This window comes from Condylura cristata, unplaced genomic scaffold, assembly GCF_000260355.1.
Source record: "Condylura cristata isolate star-nosed mole 26May11 unplaced genomic scaffold, ConCri1.0 scaffold00009, whole genome shotgun sequence".
Lineage (NCBI taxonomy): Eukaryota > Metazoa > Chordata > Mammalia > Eulipotyphla > Talpidae > Condylura > Condylura cristata.
The window spans coordinates 47,245,335-47,262,095 of record NW_004567110.1 but is presented as its reverse complement, the minus strand read 5'-3'; the positions used below and the strand labels follow the sequence as shown (position 1 = coordinate 47,262,095).

At 34.8% G+C, this 16,761-nt stretch overlaps 1 protein-coding gene and 1 pseudogene across 1 annotated transcript in view; both read left to right on the top strand.

The window, feature by feature from the left end:
* The window catches only part of LOC101630356 (chromosome unknown open reading frame, human C8orf34), a 294,360-nt gene that overhangs the window by 83,832 nt on the left and 193,767 nt on the right, over window positions 1-16,761 (top strand). The window contains 1 exon segment of the mRNA XM_012723108.1: window positions 7,727-7,755. Coding sequence (XP_012578562.1) covers window positions 7,727-7,755 — 29 coding nt within the window.
* On the top strand, window positions 11,422-16,743 carry LOC105853422 (annotated as a pseudogene).

Genomic DNA, 16,761 nt, shown 5'->3' with positions numbered 1-16,761 from the left:
AGGATCCACCAGAGATAGAGGAGGGAGCAGAACAGGCAGACTAACTGAGATACACTGCTGAGGGGAGCATCAGGAGAGACAGGAGAGGTCTGCCACGCCATGTGGGTCCCTCTGGGGCTGGGGGTTGAACTTGTGTTGCAGTGGCTATGATAACTTCATAGTACTGTGCTTTAACTTGTTGCACCACCAGGGAGGGCCATATAGTTATCTAGTTATCTTTTTATAGTTTATGTTGGATCTACAGATTACAGTTCATGTGAAAATACTGATGAACTTTTTTATAAGAAAAAGTACAGTTATTGGGATAGCATAAGTTCTATGATTGCTAATAGCAATTTGAACTCAACCAAGAGAAAATAACCTATAACTTACATAGTTCATCAGTGATGAGTATATCACAAAAGTCTTACTTTTTCTGAAAAATAGGTTGAAGAGTTAGATAATAGCAGGCTATGAAAAAAAAAAAGTAGAAGTAGATGGTGTGGCAGTGTTTGTTCATTCATTCCCATATTCATTTAGCTAGTCTTCAAACATTTATGTGGACATACAAAGATGAATAGCATGTATACTCAGACCTCTAGTTTATCTTTTAGTAGGAGAAAGCAGATATGAAAGCAGAACTTTTCAAAGCCTTGTAGCAGGCCAGAGAAGAGAGCTATAATAGCAAGAGGAACAAAGAGGGTTATAGATCACCCTTATGGATAATATATCTGAATAGAGTCTAGAAAGATAAATAGATAAAAATGGAATGAAGATGTGCTATTGGGAGAGAAGTTCATGACAAAGAAAGAAGGAATGTGTATAAAAGGTATTTCAAAGAAAGGACATTTTTATTGTTTATGTGCAAAGGGTTAAACAAGTAATAAAGACAATGAAGGCAGAAGTTTAGGTAGCAGGGAAGTCAGGGAGTGGGGATGACTATGCTATAGGGATCTTTTAATGAAGTAATGATCTTGTGTTTCTGAATAACTCTGGCACAGTGTGGAGGATAAAATCGATATGATCCTTGCTTCAAGGCAAAGACAAGATGCAAAGGGCCCAAAACTGAATAGTTACGGAATAGAAAAGAGTGAAGGAGTTTAGAGAGCATGAAGATTATATGCTAAGACTCAGTGATTGATATGAAATAAAGATGAGAATAAAGAGATAAAAAATGGACTTGTTTTTAACATTTAGTTTTCTTTAAAATCAAGGCATTTAGGTGTTGCTTTGACCTAGTACAGGAAATCAAGAGGGCTTAAAAGTGGAGGAGGAGGGTTAGGTTTCAAATTCCAGTTTCAGATATCCAGATACCTTGCTGATATCCAAATGGTATGGATAGCTCTTCTTTGTTCTCAGCAGTGAAGGATGGATGGATGGATGGATGGATGCATGGATGGATGGATGCATGGATGGATGGATAGATAGGCAATTTGGAGAGGTTTGGTTAAAATACAGATGTGTTATTCCTTAGTACATAGATAAAGACACATATGCACATTACTGTATACACACAACATCAATATTTGAGATACAGATAGGAAAATAATCCAGTTGAGGAGACCGAAAAGGAATTATCAGAGAAATGATACAAATCATGATAGAAAATTTTAATGAAAAGCAAGGAGGGAAAATAACAACAAAAAACATCAGTGTGTTCAGAATGGCAGATGAGGATCATGTTGTGGGGAGGGGAAGATGGCTTCAGAGCAGGAGTCCCTGTTTCACTTTTTGGAGAATAATTTAAAGTAGCTCAGAAGAGAACTGGGCTCAGTGGATCCTGCAAGTTGGTGCAAAACTAGAACACCTCCTGGACATCAGTGACCAAGCACCAACAGCAACAGAGGAAATTCAGCTCTCTCTAACAATTGTCTATAGCAAGATTCTGAAGCCTGGAGGCAGTGGCTGGACAGAAACTGGTTCAAACCTAAGCAACTGGGATAGGAAGGAGGTAGCTAGCTACATATTAGTTCTCCCTGACATACGGTGCCATCTGCTGGATAAGTGGTAGTTCTGCACTCTTAGGACAGGGATCTATAGCCACTTAGACACTAATATGGGAAGATGGAAAACACACATGGCACCATAAGGCTTTAAGGTAAATATTCCACAATTTAGATAAAATTGTCTTCAGACATCAGCCACAAATACATGAAAGGTCAGATACAGAGTTCAAAATTCCTATAATAAGGGAATTCCATAAAACGGAAGAAAACTCAGAAAAAAGCCATTGAAACATATAGAAAACACAGAAAAATGAATGCCTTGGGAAATAAAACTAATAAATATAAGATATAAATTGAGCTGTAAGTAAGAAAACAGGATGCAAGATGTTAAATGATCAATAATGAGAGAAAAATTTTAGAGAAAAATGCGACAGTGTAATAGACCAAATAAAGATTGAGTAAGTTAATTCAAAGATAATAATGCACGAATAATCCATGTAGAAGGACAAAAAAGAAATACGAAGGCAAAAGAAGAAATACTTCAAGAATTTTCCCTCTATGAAGAAAGGTAATGCAAGAATACTAGGTAACATAAAAGGGGAAGAGCAAAGAAAACAGTAATTTATTAAATAAATAATAGAGAAAAATTCCTTAACTGTGAGAAGGAAATAAATATACAAATACGTGAAGCTAAAATAGCAACATTTATGTAAATGTAATAAGACTTACACCAATACACAGAATAATGAAAATACCAAAAGGTTAAGACAAAGAAAGAATATTGAACCTGGTTAGGGGGAAGAAGCAGATAATAGAGTAGCCCCCCAAAAGGCATACATCTAACTCTCCGAGGAATGCTGCAGGCAAGGAGATAATGAAATGATGAGATCAAGACACTTAAAAATCCTGCTAGTCAAGAATATTCGATCCTGAAAGATCCTCCTTCAGATATGGGAGAAAAATAAAGAGCTTCTTAGATAAACAGAAGCTAATGGAGTTTGTAAGCACTACATCTCCCCTACAAGAGTTGTTTAAAAGGCTCTCATCTAACTAGAAGAGAATATTTACACACACACACACACACACACAAACTGAAAAAGAGCCAGAAAACAAAGAACAAAATGACAGTAGTAGATCTTCATTTATTTATTGTCACTCTAAAGGTAAATGGACTGAACTCACTAATTACAAATATACAGAGAGTCTGTTTGGATAAAAAAAAAAAAATCCAATTTTAGCTGTCTCTAGAAAATGTACCTGAGCTCCAAAGATAAACATAGGCTGAAAGTAAAGGGTCAGAAAGTAACCCTACATATCAGTGGAGCCCAAAGGAAGGCAGAGGCAACCATACTTAAGTAAATTAGATTTCTTGATAGGAAAGGTAACAAGACACAGGGATAGACACTATAAAAAGAATAAACACTATAAAAAGATTATATATATATATATGTATATATGTATATATATATATATATATATATAATAGCAAGATACATATATTCCATATCTATTTCCCAAATGTAGGAATATCAAATTGTACATAGGCTGAGTAGACATTTATAAGTCATTGCATGCTCCCAAAACTAAATACACATTCTTCTCAAGTTCAAATGGCACATTATTTAAATTTTATTTATTTATTCATACAGAACTCAGGTACAGTCCAGAGGTACAGGGGTGGTGAGAGAGTCACCAGAGTGGGGAACAGAACAGGGAGATCAATGAAGTACACTGCTGAGGGGAGCAGCAGGCAAGAGAGGAGATATCTGCTGTGCCATGTGGATCACCTCCCGGGCTGGGATCAAACTCACACTGAAGCACACTGAAGCAGATGTAGCTAGCTTGCAATGCTGCATCATAATCCATTGTGCCACCCAGAGGGCCCACCATCAGAGATTTCTTTGTGGCCTTATCACCAACATTAAGAAAAACAAGAACATGTAAATAAACAACTGGGACTAAATCAAGCTGAACAGTTTCTGCATAGCAAAGGAAACTATCACTAAAACAAAAATACACCTTGGCTGTAAGAATACCACCTCATACCTTAGAGAATGACCGATTTCAAAAAAGATTAGAAATATCAAGTATTGATGAGGATGTGAAGAACGAATGGGAATTTAGAATGCTCCAGCCCCTATGGAAACAAGATGGATGTTTCTCAGTATATTAAACATGGGTCTACTACACGATCTACTAAATCCATCCTTAGGAATTCACTTCTGACATGCTTGGTGAAGTCCTTGTCTTTTTAGAAGGGAATCTTTGTTTCTGAAAGAATTCATTTTTCCCACCTATTCTTCTACAGTTAGCCTATTTCCACATTTGGTCACCACTATTATGCTAAGTCAAACCACTATGGCTACTTGCATAGGCCAATATTTCCTTTAAGGTGTCTCTCTCACAAGCTCTAAAAAGAGCTTGTGTCCGGTATGCATAAAGTGTCTCATAGTCAAATCCTGCAGGGGGCTCCCTTTCTTACAATATATTAGCAACAATGAATCTTCTCTTGCATATTTTCTATTCACTATTACACCCTAGTTTCTACAAACTTTGAAAACATTAACTTAAAAGAGTTAATGAAATATCTAAGAATTTTTCTTCTCTTCTCAGGGAATAGCCTGGAGTGTTCTGCTGGGCCCTATGAGAATTATCATGGCTACTTCATACAAATGGTTCTTATTAGAGCTTCATGCTTCTGTAAAGAAGAGTGTCTTTAATATTCTTTCAATAGCTTTTAATCAGGTCAAACTTTGATTAAAAATGAAATAAGAAAACATGAAAAATACCCTAGGCAATTTGACATGGATAGAGAGCTGAAAGAAGATGTATAAAAAACTGGAGATTAATTATATTTTATGATTTTTTAGAAAAAAATCATCAAATATATATAGGTAAGAAATAAACAATAGTATTTGTACAAATTATGTAAGGCAAAGCATTTGGAATGATTAGAGAGGCATAATTCATTCACTAAGCCAGGTTTCCCATTTATCTTATTTGGATTTTATTCATCACTTCCTAGTACTTTAATATGTCTTCACAGCAGCCTTTCTCTTCACCTCCTTTTTCTAATGGTAAACTTTATTGACCTTGCAAAACATCTTGTGATGCTTGCTAAAAATAGAGTAATAAACAGAAAACAGAGGACCCAAGGAGTAAGCTCATGATTCATGTCCAGTACCATTGTAAAAAAGTGCTGTCATTATTCCCAGGCCTTTCAATTACTTGCAAGTTCTTGGATACTTTATAAATATATTCAATATTATTGCTGTTGTTATGCATAGGATATTATTATCTCTGAGGTATCAACTGATCTCTAAAAAATCAAATAATAAAATAAGGACACTAATGCACAAACTTAAAAAGTAATCCAGAGTTTCAAAAATCCCAGACAGTGTAATGATGAGTTATTTAATTCCAGTTATCTAAGTTTTACAAATTTGGTTGATAAAGAGATTTTTTATATAACTACTTTTCCCTTATTATAAATAAGTTGTCTTTTAGGTGGTTTTAAACAATGTATATTAATCATGCATTCATATGGAAAGAAATATTTTCATAGTATTGTATTAAATGTAAATATTACTATATGGGTGTGTATGTATTTATATTTGGCTTTTGTAAATAAGAATAATGCCTTTGAAGTTTACTATAGACCATTACATAAACCAGTCTGTAAAACTTATAGTTTATAAAATTCCTACATTTCTCTCTGAGTTATTCTAAATGATTATTTTTAATTCTGTATATTTTTAAACCAAGCATCCTAAATGTTGATTTATGTTAATCTTTTAGAAATGTTTACAATTGTCTAGAAAGCTTTGGGATAGCATATTTGTTTCACATATACCCACCTTCTATGGAAACATTGTATCTTAAGTTCCTGCCATGTATATTCAGCAGAGATAATTGCTCATTTGAAATATGTAACTGTCATGAAACCACACCTTGAATTGCTTGAACAAGTTGCCTTCCTAGTACAACAAGTCCTTGAATAATTGTTAAGCTGAGGTCACCCAAAAGCTTTAAATTCTGTCTAAACTCAATATAATGATACATAAACATTATTAGTGAGGGCCCTCCCTGGTGGTGCAGCGGGTTAAAACACAGTACTCAGAAGCTTAAGCCACCTCCGCATGAGTTCATGAGTTCGATTCCTGCCTGCCCCGGACGAGATCCACATGGCGTGGCAGACCTCTCCTGACCCGCCTGCTGCTTCCCTCAGCAGTGTACTTTGTCAATCTGTCTGTTCTGCTCCCTGTTCTGTCTATGGTGAATCCTCTCACCCTCTGCATCTCCTGGCCTGTACCCCAGTTCTGTATGAATAAATAAATCTTTAAAAAAAATTATTAGTGAACAGCAGCTTTTACAAAGAGAATTTTATAGTATATTGCTATGAAAAATGTGTATGAAAACACTCCTTTGCAGTATTATCTGCAGTTGAAGGAATTGTATATTTGCTGATGAATAAGGCATATTTTTCCTGCTTTGTGTCTAATTGATTAATTACATGGTAGAATGGAGCTATTTAGGAAAAAATAAAGCACTTTCTATAGAATTGTGTACCAGAGAAGATAACTTGCTTAGACTTATTTTCTGGAAACTATTTTCAGGTCTCTTTTCCAACTTACCTCGTCCTTCCTTGTCTTCTGTAGTTTGCTAAACTTTAGCTTTAACTCTGTTATTGTTTTCTGTGTTTCCTTGGATTGCAAACTTGAGACCTGCTGTTGGTCTATCCCACAGTTGTGTTTGAGTCAGCTTCCCTTTGTGGCATGTTCCAGACCTGTCAGCTGACCATATTGCCGGTCTAAAGTCCTTGACCCACCGAAGTTCAAAAGAAAGGAGCAGTGAGACTACAGAGGATGATACCTTTAGTCTGACCTTTGTGCTGGCGATAAATATCTGTTGGTGATCACTATAGAGAGAAATAAAAATATCAATAGCATGGGTAATATTACCAAGGAAAGTATATAAAGTGAAAAGAAAAACAGCTCACCAGAGAATCTTTGGTATTTAAGGAGAGAACTTGCCCCTCAATGGACATTCTTGTGAAGGAGACATTGAAGAATAGACAAAAGGACATTCTTTCAAAAAAATAAAAATAAAAATAAGGTTAGCAGAATCTGTCATTACAGAAATAAAGTACTAAAACTTTGTATATTGCTGAGTTAGAACAGCTTTGGAGGATAGAGTAGGGAAGGAATTAGACATTAGACGAAGGAAAACATTATACATTGAGATGTGTATGGAAGGTGAATAGGGGAACCTATGAGAAAATCACTTACCATTGGCTCAATAAAGTGACAATACAAGAAACGGTAGAAAAATTCTTGAACCTCTCTAGACTGTCTTCATCAGTACAATACGAGAATTAAAATAAATAATCTCCAAACTGAATTAGTTTTAATATTTTATCATTCCACGGAGTCTAAATTTATTCTTAGGACAACACCATATTTAACAGGTGTAAGTTATTATTCACTGTTAATATAACAAAGACAGTTTCTTTACCAATGTCTTTGTAAGATTGTTCTGCCTTTAATGACCCACAAGTAGTTTAGTTCTGCTTTTATTTTTATATGTCATTTGTATTGTTTCAGCAGTTCATATTGTTATAGTTGACTTAATTCCTCATTTGTTTTCATTAGTAGGAAGGATGTTTACATTATTTTGAAGCAATATAACAAAGAAAAATAGATGAAAAATGTGCTGGTTTTATAAATAGAAACTTTGTTGTTAACATCAGATTATTGTAGATTGCTTCTAAATCCATTTTATAAATCTCTTTTGAATTTCAGGTATTGCGATTTCAGATGAACTTGATAAGGTAAGTTGAACTATCAATCTAATGGAAAAGAAATATGTAACTTATGTTTTTAATCCACTGTTTTAATGAAAGCATTTATAACGTATCAAGTATTCAAATAAAGTTATTTTTGGTGACGTTTTAAACCTTTTAATGTTGTATGCTCAGATTCTTTCATGAATATTATTGCATGGAATATGAATATTACTCCCTCTGAGTCAAAGTCTTTAGAATTTACTTGGAGAAACTTGAATCACTGTATTAGTGGATTAATATACTAAAAACTAAAAACTAGTATTTCATATTACAGAAGCTATTTGGATTCTGGCCTTATGAATGTAATGATGATGATAAAAATAAGAAAGATACTTATACTTATCTCTTTATAGCTACTCTTTGCAACTTTATTCAGTAAGATTTTTTTTTTAATTCCATGATGCCAAGTGAATGAGATTTTGCCTTCCTCAAGTGATAACTGTAAAGATACAGAGTAAAGATGTGATAAGGAATACATTTTAATGGTGGTGGGTCAGTGGACATTGCTAATACATTAGACATAGGCAGTTTCAGAAGAGATCAATCAGTGCTGACTTCTAGGTCTGTATGAGTAACCAAAGTGTGGTGTAATTTACCAAAGTTTGAAAAACTGAGGAGAGAACAAATTTGGCAGGTCAGCATAACATTAAGTGTTTTCTTTTGGAGTACTTTGAGTTTCTGTTAACCATATTATTTCTGTGAGTTGTTGCTAATGAGAGAGATTTGATTTAGTTATAAATTTAGAATCATTGGCATTGACATTCTCATGATTTTTTGTTGTTACCATCCTTTTATAATTGAAAAAATTGAGAACCCTAAAAATCTTTTGTGTAGATTTTTATCTATCAATATTTGCCATGTTAGAAATTAAATCAAATTTTTTCTCTTAAAAAGTCATAAAAACATTATACTAATAAATCCAAAATTTTTATGAAAAATATTTTCCAAAACAAAATATTTTTGAGGAAATTACATTATCTTTATTTTTGAAAATTTCTTTTTAACATCTGACTTATAGAAAACTGATGTATATTTATATTTACCTCTTCATTTAATCTTTTGAGATATGTTATTTTGACTGACAATAAAATCTGCATCCAACATGTAGTTAGAAAAGGGAAAAGTACCTAGAATAGCCATGAATACTTAGTGAACATTGTTCAAATATCTTTCTAAACAAAATTATATAATTTGACTTAGTGGCTAGATATATAAAAAGAAAGAAAATGATAGAAAGTATTACTAAAAAATGAGATCACATAATATCATGACATTAAAAAAATTCTAGTGAGATAGCATTGGTTTACAGCACTGTCTATGATTCAGACATATGGCATGACACCCCTCTGGTGTGTGCTTCCACATGACCCCCTAAGACACAGATCATCCTCCACCATAGTCCTTCAGATGCCCTTCCCCTTGCCCTCCATCCCCCTCCTCTGCTTCTTGAGTCTGATAGTTTTACTTTTTTTTTTAATAAAGATTTATTTATTTATACACACAGAACTGGGGTACAGGCCAGAGATGCAGGGGCGGGGAGCAGAACAGGCCGACTGATAAAGCACACTGCTGAGGGGAGCAGCGGGCGGGTCAGGAGAGGTCTGCTGCACCATGTGGAAGTCTGATAGTTTTAATTCTTCATATTTCTAGGGTTTGTTAATGGGTTTTGTTTTGTCAGACCCTTTGTTTTGTTTCTCAGTATTCCACATACAAGTGACGCTATCCAGTATTTGCTTTTTTTCCTTTTGACCTTTTTCATATCTCTTTATCCCTTTCCATTCCACCCATGTTGCACAAAATGCAAATGGGCAATTTTTTTTTAAAGTTTATTTATTTGTTCCACACCACCATTCTGTGTAGATCCTTGCTCTTTTTCTGTCCCCCTCTGTTTTAACCTCAGAGCCCTCAGGATGTTTATTGATGCCCATGGGTTTTTGAAAGTCTTTAGTATTGTTGAATTTTTTCTATGTGAATGTCCATTACTTGTTTGCTGGTTCTGACTTCCTTTGTTGCAAATGTTTCTCCAATTTTGCTGAAAATGTATACACCCCATCCTTTCTTATGTCAATATAATGTTCTGCAATGTGCCAATTCTTCTTGGCTCTTTCTTTAGTTAAAGGAGATTATAGATTGCTTCCATGTCCTGGCTATTATAAATAATGCTGCTGTGAGTATTGTTGAAGATATGGGGTATTTTGTTAATGTTTTCATATCGTGTGGCAGTAGGTCTAAGAGTAGGATTGTTGGGTCATACAGTATTTCTATTTTTAATTTATTAAGATTAGTCTTGATTGTTTTCCATAGTGATTTCACCTGTTCATGTTTCCACAGCAGTGTAATCGGGTTCCCTTTCCTATACATCCTCTCCAATATTGTCATTTTTTTTAACATGTTTCATTGTCATGGATGTGGGGCTATTGCTGTGCTGTGTTATGAACAGCATATTAAAAACAGTGACCCTTGCTCTGTGCCCCTGGTGCTGGACCTCTCTACAACATTAAAGGAGATAGCCAGGGTGATTATTATTCCATGTTTTATCTTAAAAACCTATAGCTCAAATATAAAACATGATAATCAAGGAAAACACTTATAGTTTACATCTGTTTAAAACAAAGCTCAGCAACCTAATTGTACGGTAACTTTAAACAGACCATAAAAGCCCCAAATTCCACTCTTATGAGCCACATGAGTAAACTGTTCACAGAAATAAATGAAACTGCTTTCTAATTGTGTGAAAAGATACTAAATCTTGTTCAAAATGAAAGGCAAAAGAAACATCACTATTACCACTCAGACTTACAAAAACTTACAATTTTCTTAAAATACTCTATTGGTGAGATTATGGTCAAACAACTGCAAATTTTCACACATTTCTGATAGAAATACAAAATGATACAAACACTGTGAAGAGAAAATTTTCAATATCTAAAATATTCTACTAAAATGGTGTCTAAAATATTATATCATATGATCCCAGTCTATTTCAAGGAAACACTGACAAAAATAGGAAGACCTCACATATGACTATATAATAGCTCTTTATTTTGATAACCAACAGTATAGAAACAAGTAAATATTGATTAAAAGATTAATATTAAATGAAAAGACTTAGTCCACAAAGTTGAGAACTATGTAGTTATAAAATGCAATAAATACCTTTATAGAGATTATGGAGTGATTCCTAGGATAAATTGCTAAATGTAAAAGGCAATATCTTTTGGTACTGGAAAGGAAAAATGTATTTAAAGATGATGGAACATGCTAAAAATGAGAGGGTCCTGTATTTAAGGATTCCTACTGGTGAAGTCTGAGAAAATTCAAAATAAAATAATAAGAAGAAAAAAAATAAGAAGAAAAACAATGTTATCATCCTATCATTCACTGAATGAAATAATTATTTGCAAGTCCATGCTTACAATATTTGTGCATGTACATACCTATATGGAGATGAAGGAGAGAGACATTCTTTTTTAGTATATATTAGTTTATTTTTACATCATTTTGTGCCTTTCTCCGTCTTAGTTGTAATCCCTGTGGACTTCCCTTCACCAATGCACCCATGTTTCATCACCATAGTCCCATGCACTTCCCACCCCCATTTTTGAGAGACTCTTTTTTACAGTAGAATATTAACAAATAAATTTAAAAGGAATGGTAGAACTAGAAAATCACAGGTGGGCAATCATCATAGTAATTGAGGTAGGCAAAGTTCAATATTTGGTATTGAACGTAGTAGGTGGAGCCTCCCTGCTGACCTAAAGGTTACGTCTCAGAGTTATCACCACTAAGGCCTGAGTTTGCCACCCAGTCTGGGAGCATAACCCACATATGGTACTGAACTCTCCTGTCTGGCCCACTGCTCCTCTTAGCAGTGTATTTTAGTATATCTACCTATACTGCTCCCCATTGTGTCACTGATGAATTCTCTCACCCCCTACCCAACCTCTGTCCTATATCCAAGTTCTCCTACACACACACATGCACACACACACTAAAATAAAATAAAACTTTTGATTATTGAGAAAAAAATAAAGGTAGTAGGTAAAATTTTGAGACTTATAGCTCCACAGTCTCAAAATTATTTTCTAGAGGATATTTATTAATAAACAACAGAAAGTATGGGAAACCCTGAAAAACACTACCTTAACCAGGGTGATCAAGGTTAGCAGATTGAATAAATGAAAAGCATGTGCCATTTGACATGAAAGGAACATGTCACTTTGTGTTATTCTACCATAAATACATGAATATAATAATTTTTAAATATAGTCTTTAAGAAACATCAGGAAAGCACCAAGTTGGGGACCTCTTGATACTTGTTGGCAAACAGAGACAGTTTAACTTTTTCCTTTCTAATTTGGTAGCTTTCATTTTTTTCCCAATGCTAAATTTCTGTGGCTGGGACTTCCATCTCTTTGTAGAGTAAGACAAGTGAGAGTGGAAAAACTCAAGTTTTGTTTATAGTCTTCGAAGAATAGCTTTAAATCTTCTACTTTTAGCTAGTATTTTTTTTCTAATTTTCTACTTCCATGTTCATTTATTTGCTGAAATACTCTATAAAGAGAAATATCCTGTTATCAAATATTTATAGAGAAGGCAGACTAAGTGATTGACTTTTTTTACTTTTACTTTTGATAATTTTCAAAAATAATAGCTTTGGTTCCATAACATACCCTAAAGATTATTAGTGCTTTGAATAAATATATAGATTCTTTAAATGTTAAATATAACTTATTGTATTACAGTTATTTTCATTCATGTTCAAGTCTTCTCAACATTTTCCATTGAGAGCTTATTTAATTTGACTCCTGAGTTCTTTTGATACAATCAGAGTAGACCTTAATAGCATTCTTACCTTTCTCTTTTGACAAGATATTTTAGGCTCATTTTGTGTATTGTCTGTTACATAACTGGAATCTGCCTTTTTTTCTAGGGACAATTCCTTTTAGTGGAAATGCTTAATGTGGTTATATGTTAAATCAGATATTTAATAAATACATGATTATGTATTTTAAAATATTCCTTTTTAAACTTGCAGAATTAAAAAAATACTCAAATGATTAAGAATTTATAAAAAAAAATCCATTATCCCAAATTAAATATCATTTAGCTACTTTCCTGTAGTATCACTTAAGAATTCATTAATCAGGGCCTTCCTGGTATACAAGGGGTTAAAGCACAGCACTATAAAGCTATACACAACTACTGCAGCATGAGTTTGGTTCTTGGCCAGGGCCCACATGGTGCTGGGGATCTTTCCTGTCTCACCTGCTGCTCCTCTCAGCAGTGCATTCAGTACATCTACCTGTTCTGCTCCCCAATATAGCTCTGGTGAACGCCCTCATCCCTGCACCTCTGGCCTGTACCCCAGTTCTTGTATGTATAAATAAATAAATGTTTTTTAAAAAGGTAGAAAATGCATTAACCAGAACAGTTTAGCCTTTGTTCTACTCCATTACACTTTGGGCCTGACAGTTTTTCTCATTTGCCATTGTGTAAGCTATATAAGATAACTGTACAAAATGGAGCCAAAGGAACCTTATTTGTTTGAGATATTCTTGAGAATAACCCAGATACTCCATTTGATTTCACACCAGAAAACTCTAAGAGAATAGAAGCAATTGTAAAACACTATCCAGATGGACATGAAGCAAAACCATGCTTCCAGTTCTGGATTTAGCCTAAAGACAGAATGGTGGTTGCCAATCTGTGCTATTAAAAAGATTGCAGAAGTTTTGCAAGTGCCTCCAATAAGACTATAAGAAGTGGTAAATTTTATACTTCATATAATAAAAGCCAGTTGGAAAGTGTCACATTTGGGACAGCACTACTACATCTTGCATGCTTCCAAATTCTGACAGCACACTGGTGGCCTTTTAGAAAAAACTTGGGAAAAAGTTTGGAAAACTACTTCTGGCAAACCATTCTACGGAGGTAGAATATTTATGAGCCAATGTAGATGCCCCGATAATTCAAATCGATGAACACTACTATGAGTATCTGACACCTTCTTCTTGAAGAAGAAATTATTGATTAATTCCAGGCTGGAAAAATTCCAAAGTCATGGCCAAAGAGTGGAATCTTCCCTAGTGAGCCAACTGAGAGTCTGACTTTTTTTTTTTTAAACGATTTATTCATTTATGCAGATAGAACTGGGGTACAGGCCAGAGGTGCAGGGGTGGTGAGAGGATTCACCAGAGACAGAGTGGGTAACAGAACACGCAGATCTATAGAGTGCAGTGCTGAGGGTAGCTGTGGGCGGGTCGGAGAGTTCTACCGTGCCATGTGGATCACCTCCGGGGTGGGGATCAAACTCATGCTAAAGTGGCTTCAACTTCCTAGTGCTGTGCTTTAACCCACTGCGCCACCAGGGAAGGTCCGCGTCTGACTTCTTAACTGAAGCACCCAAAAGACCTGGTTCTGGTTCTGGTGTGCAAGCATGTGTTCAATTTACATTCAATTGTAAATATATCACTGGATAAATAAAATATGAATAACTGACCTAAAAAATGTAATTAATTAGTGTTATCCATCAATCATTTACATTCTTTTTAGTTGGACATAAAGCTACTTCACAATTTAGCATATACACTTTGTTTTTCTTTGAATTATTTTTTTAATTTGATCATGCATATTTTTGTACTTATTTTGTAAAATCAGAAATGTGCTTGTTGTTTTAAAGGAAACAGGAACTTAAAATGTTTGCCACCTTCCATTAATATTTTATTAACATGAGAAAACATTCATTTATATATATTTTAATCAACTATGTTTATAACCAGTGTCAGAGTGGTTGATTTCATTGTGGGAGTAAACTACTCAGAAAGAGTAGGCCTGGCTTATGGTAACCATTTCTCTGATAAGTGGGCTTCTTGATGATAAGAGTGCACAAATCTGTTATATTTGGGAGCATTTTTTACTGGAAATGCTTTTCTTATTAAATTAAATAAAATACACTTGTCTAGTAAACTAAACATGTAGGACCTCTTACATTGGGTGATCAAAGGAATATGTATTTATAGATTTATAACAACAAGGGTTCATATTGTTCAGTACTGCAGTTTTTTTAAGTATATTTTTAAGATTTATGTATTTATGCATACAAAACTGGGGTACAGGCCAGAGGTGCAGGGGTGGTGAGAAGATTCATCAGAGACAGAGTGGGGAGCAGAACAGGCAGATCGACGCAGTACACTGCTGAGGGGATCAGCAGGCGGGTCAGGAGAGGTCTGCTGTGCCATGTGGCACAGGGATCAAACTTGCACAGAGGTGGCGGTGACTCGGTTGCAGTGCTGCCTCCTAACCCATTGTGCCCAGTACTAGAGGGCCTAGTACTGCAATTTAAATTATTTGTTTGCCATGCACTTAAAATATTTTCAAAATCTTGTATTCATTGTGATTTTGATTTCTTTTATCATATTTGCTATGTGTTTTAGTGTTAAGAACTTAAGAACTTGTGTTAAGAACTTTTCACTGAAAATCTTTCTTAAAAATTATAAAAGTATGGCCCTCCCTGGTGGCGCAGTGGGTTAAAGCACAGCACTGAGAATCTGGAGCCGCTTCCGCATGAGTTTGATTCCCGCCTGCCCCGGAGGTGACCACATGGCGTGGCAGACCTCTCCTGACCCGCCCGCTGCTCCCCTCAGCAGTGTACTTCATCGATCTGCCTGTTCTGCTCCCCATTCTGTCTCTGGTGAATCCTCTCACTGCCCCTGAGCCTCTGGCCTGTACCCCAGTTCTGTATGCACAAATAAATACATCTTTAAAAAAAAATTATAAAAGTATATATACTTAGCTTAATAAAATATTAGTACACTCAAAAATGTGCTGTTTTAATATGTTACTGTAAATAGAATACATTGTGGAGTTTCTAGAACATTTTTAGCAAGTGGCAGACTGTTTTGTGCAGTCCAAAAAATAAAGCTCGTAGAGTCTCATTTTTTCACCTGCAGATATTCACTTTCTTATTCCTGTCACCCTGTTCATAGCTTTTTATATTGATCTGCTCGTTAGTTCTTTCTTACTAAATTTCTGCTGCCAGTTGGAGTTGAACATGCTCCATATCAAGTCACCTATTCTTCCCTTTGACTCTACTTTCCAACAATAGTGTGATCTGTCATTTTATTTAATATGTCAGTAAGCAACCAAAAAGGTATTTTTTAATCACATTTCATCATACTCAAATGTGAATCTTCATTTTACTTTTTATTTTACAGAACCTAAACCCCCAATCACTTCTGTAGTTTCTTTCAATTTCTTCTGTCACCACCCTTATTTGTAGAGTCTATAGAAAGACAAATCTCTGAGCCCAATTATTCCTCAGATAAATGAGGTGAATAATATTATTTTCCAACATTATGATTATTTGAATTAAATAAACCTAATGGGATAAATTTCAGAATCAAATCTTTGCCCTCTTATTCTGCCCATAATGCTAACGAAGCATTTCTTGTTACCTACCTTACTCATTCCTACAGTTTTGTTTACCATTTTTCTCCAACTATATCACACATATTAAAATAGTTTGAATAAAGTACATATCCCTAATAATTGTACCCAACATATTTATAGAATTCTATGTCTTAGCAACATTATTTACTAATTCACTTGATACAATGGGCTTTGTAATTCCCATTATTACTATTTTACTATTGGAAAAAATAAAATTCAGAGAATAGCATTTTAGTCACAGAAGACAGAATTTAGTTCAAAGCCATAAATATGTTTAAATTCTAAAACATGTCTTAACCTTAATCTGTTTTAAAAAGCAAATCTAGAAGACCCCAGCTAGTCTGCCAGCAGGGATTAGAATCTGGGTGCCCTGCCTCTCTGATGTGGAATTGACCACTTATTCTAGAAAGAGCAAACTTACTTTTTCCTGGGGAATATCGCCCATCTCCTTTCGTTTTTGTTCCTGTGAGACTGAGCCAACCCTCTGGAGCCTGGGGCTGCCAAGTTGCCCAGCCCACATGATCAGAATCAAAGTGATTG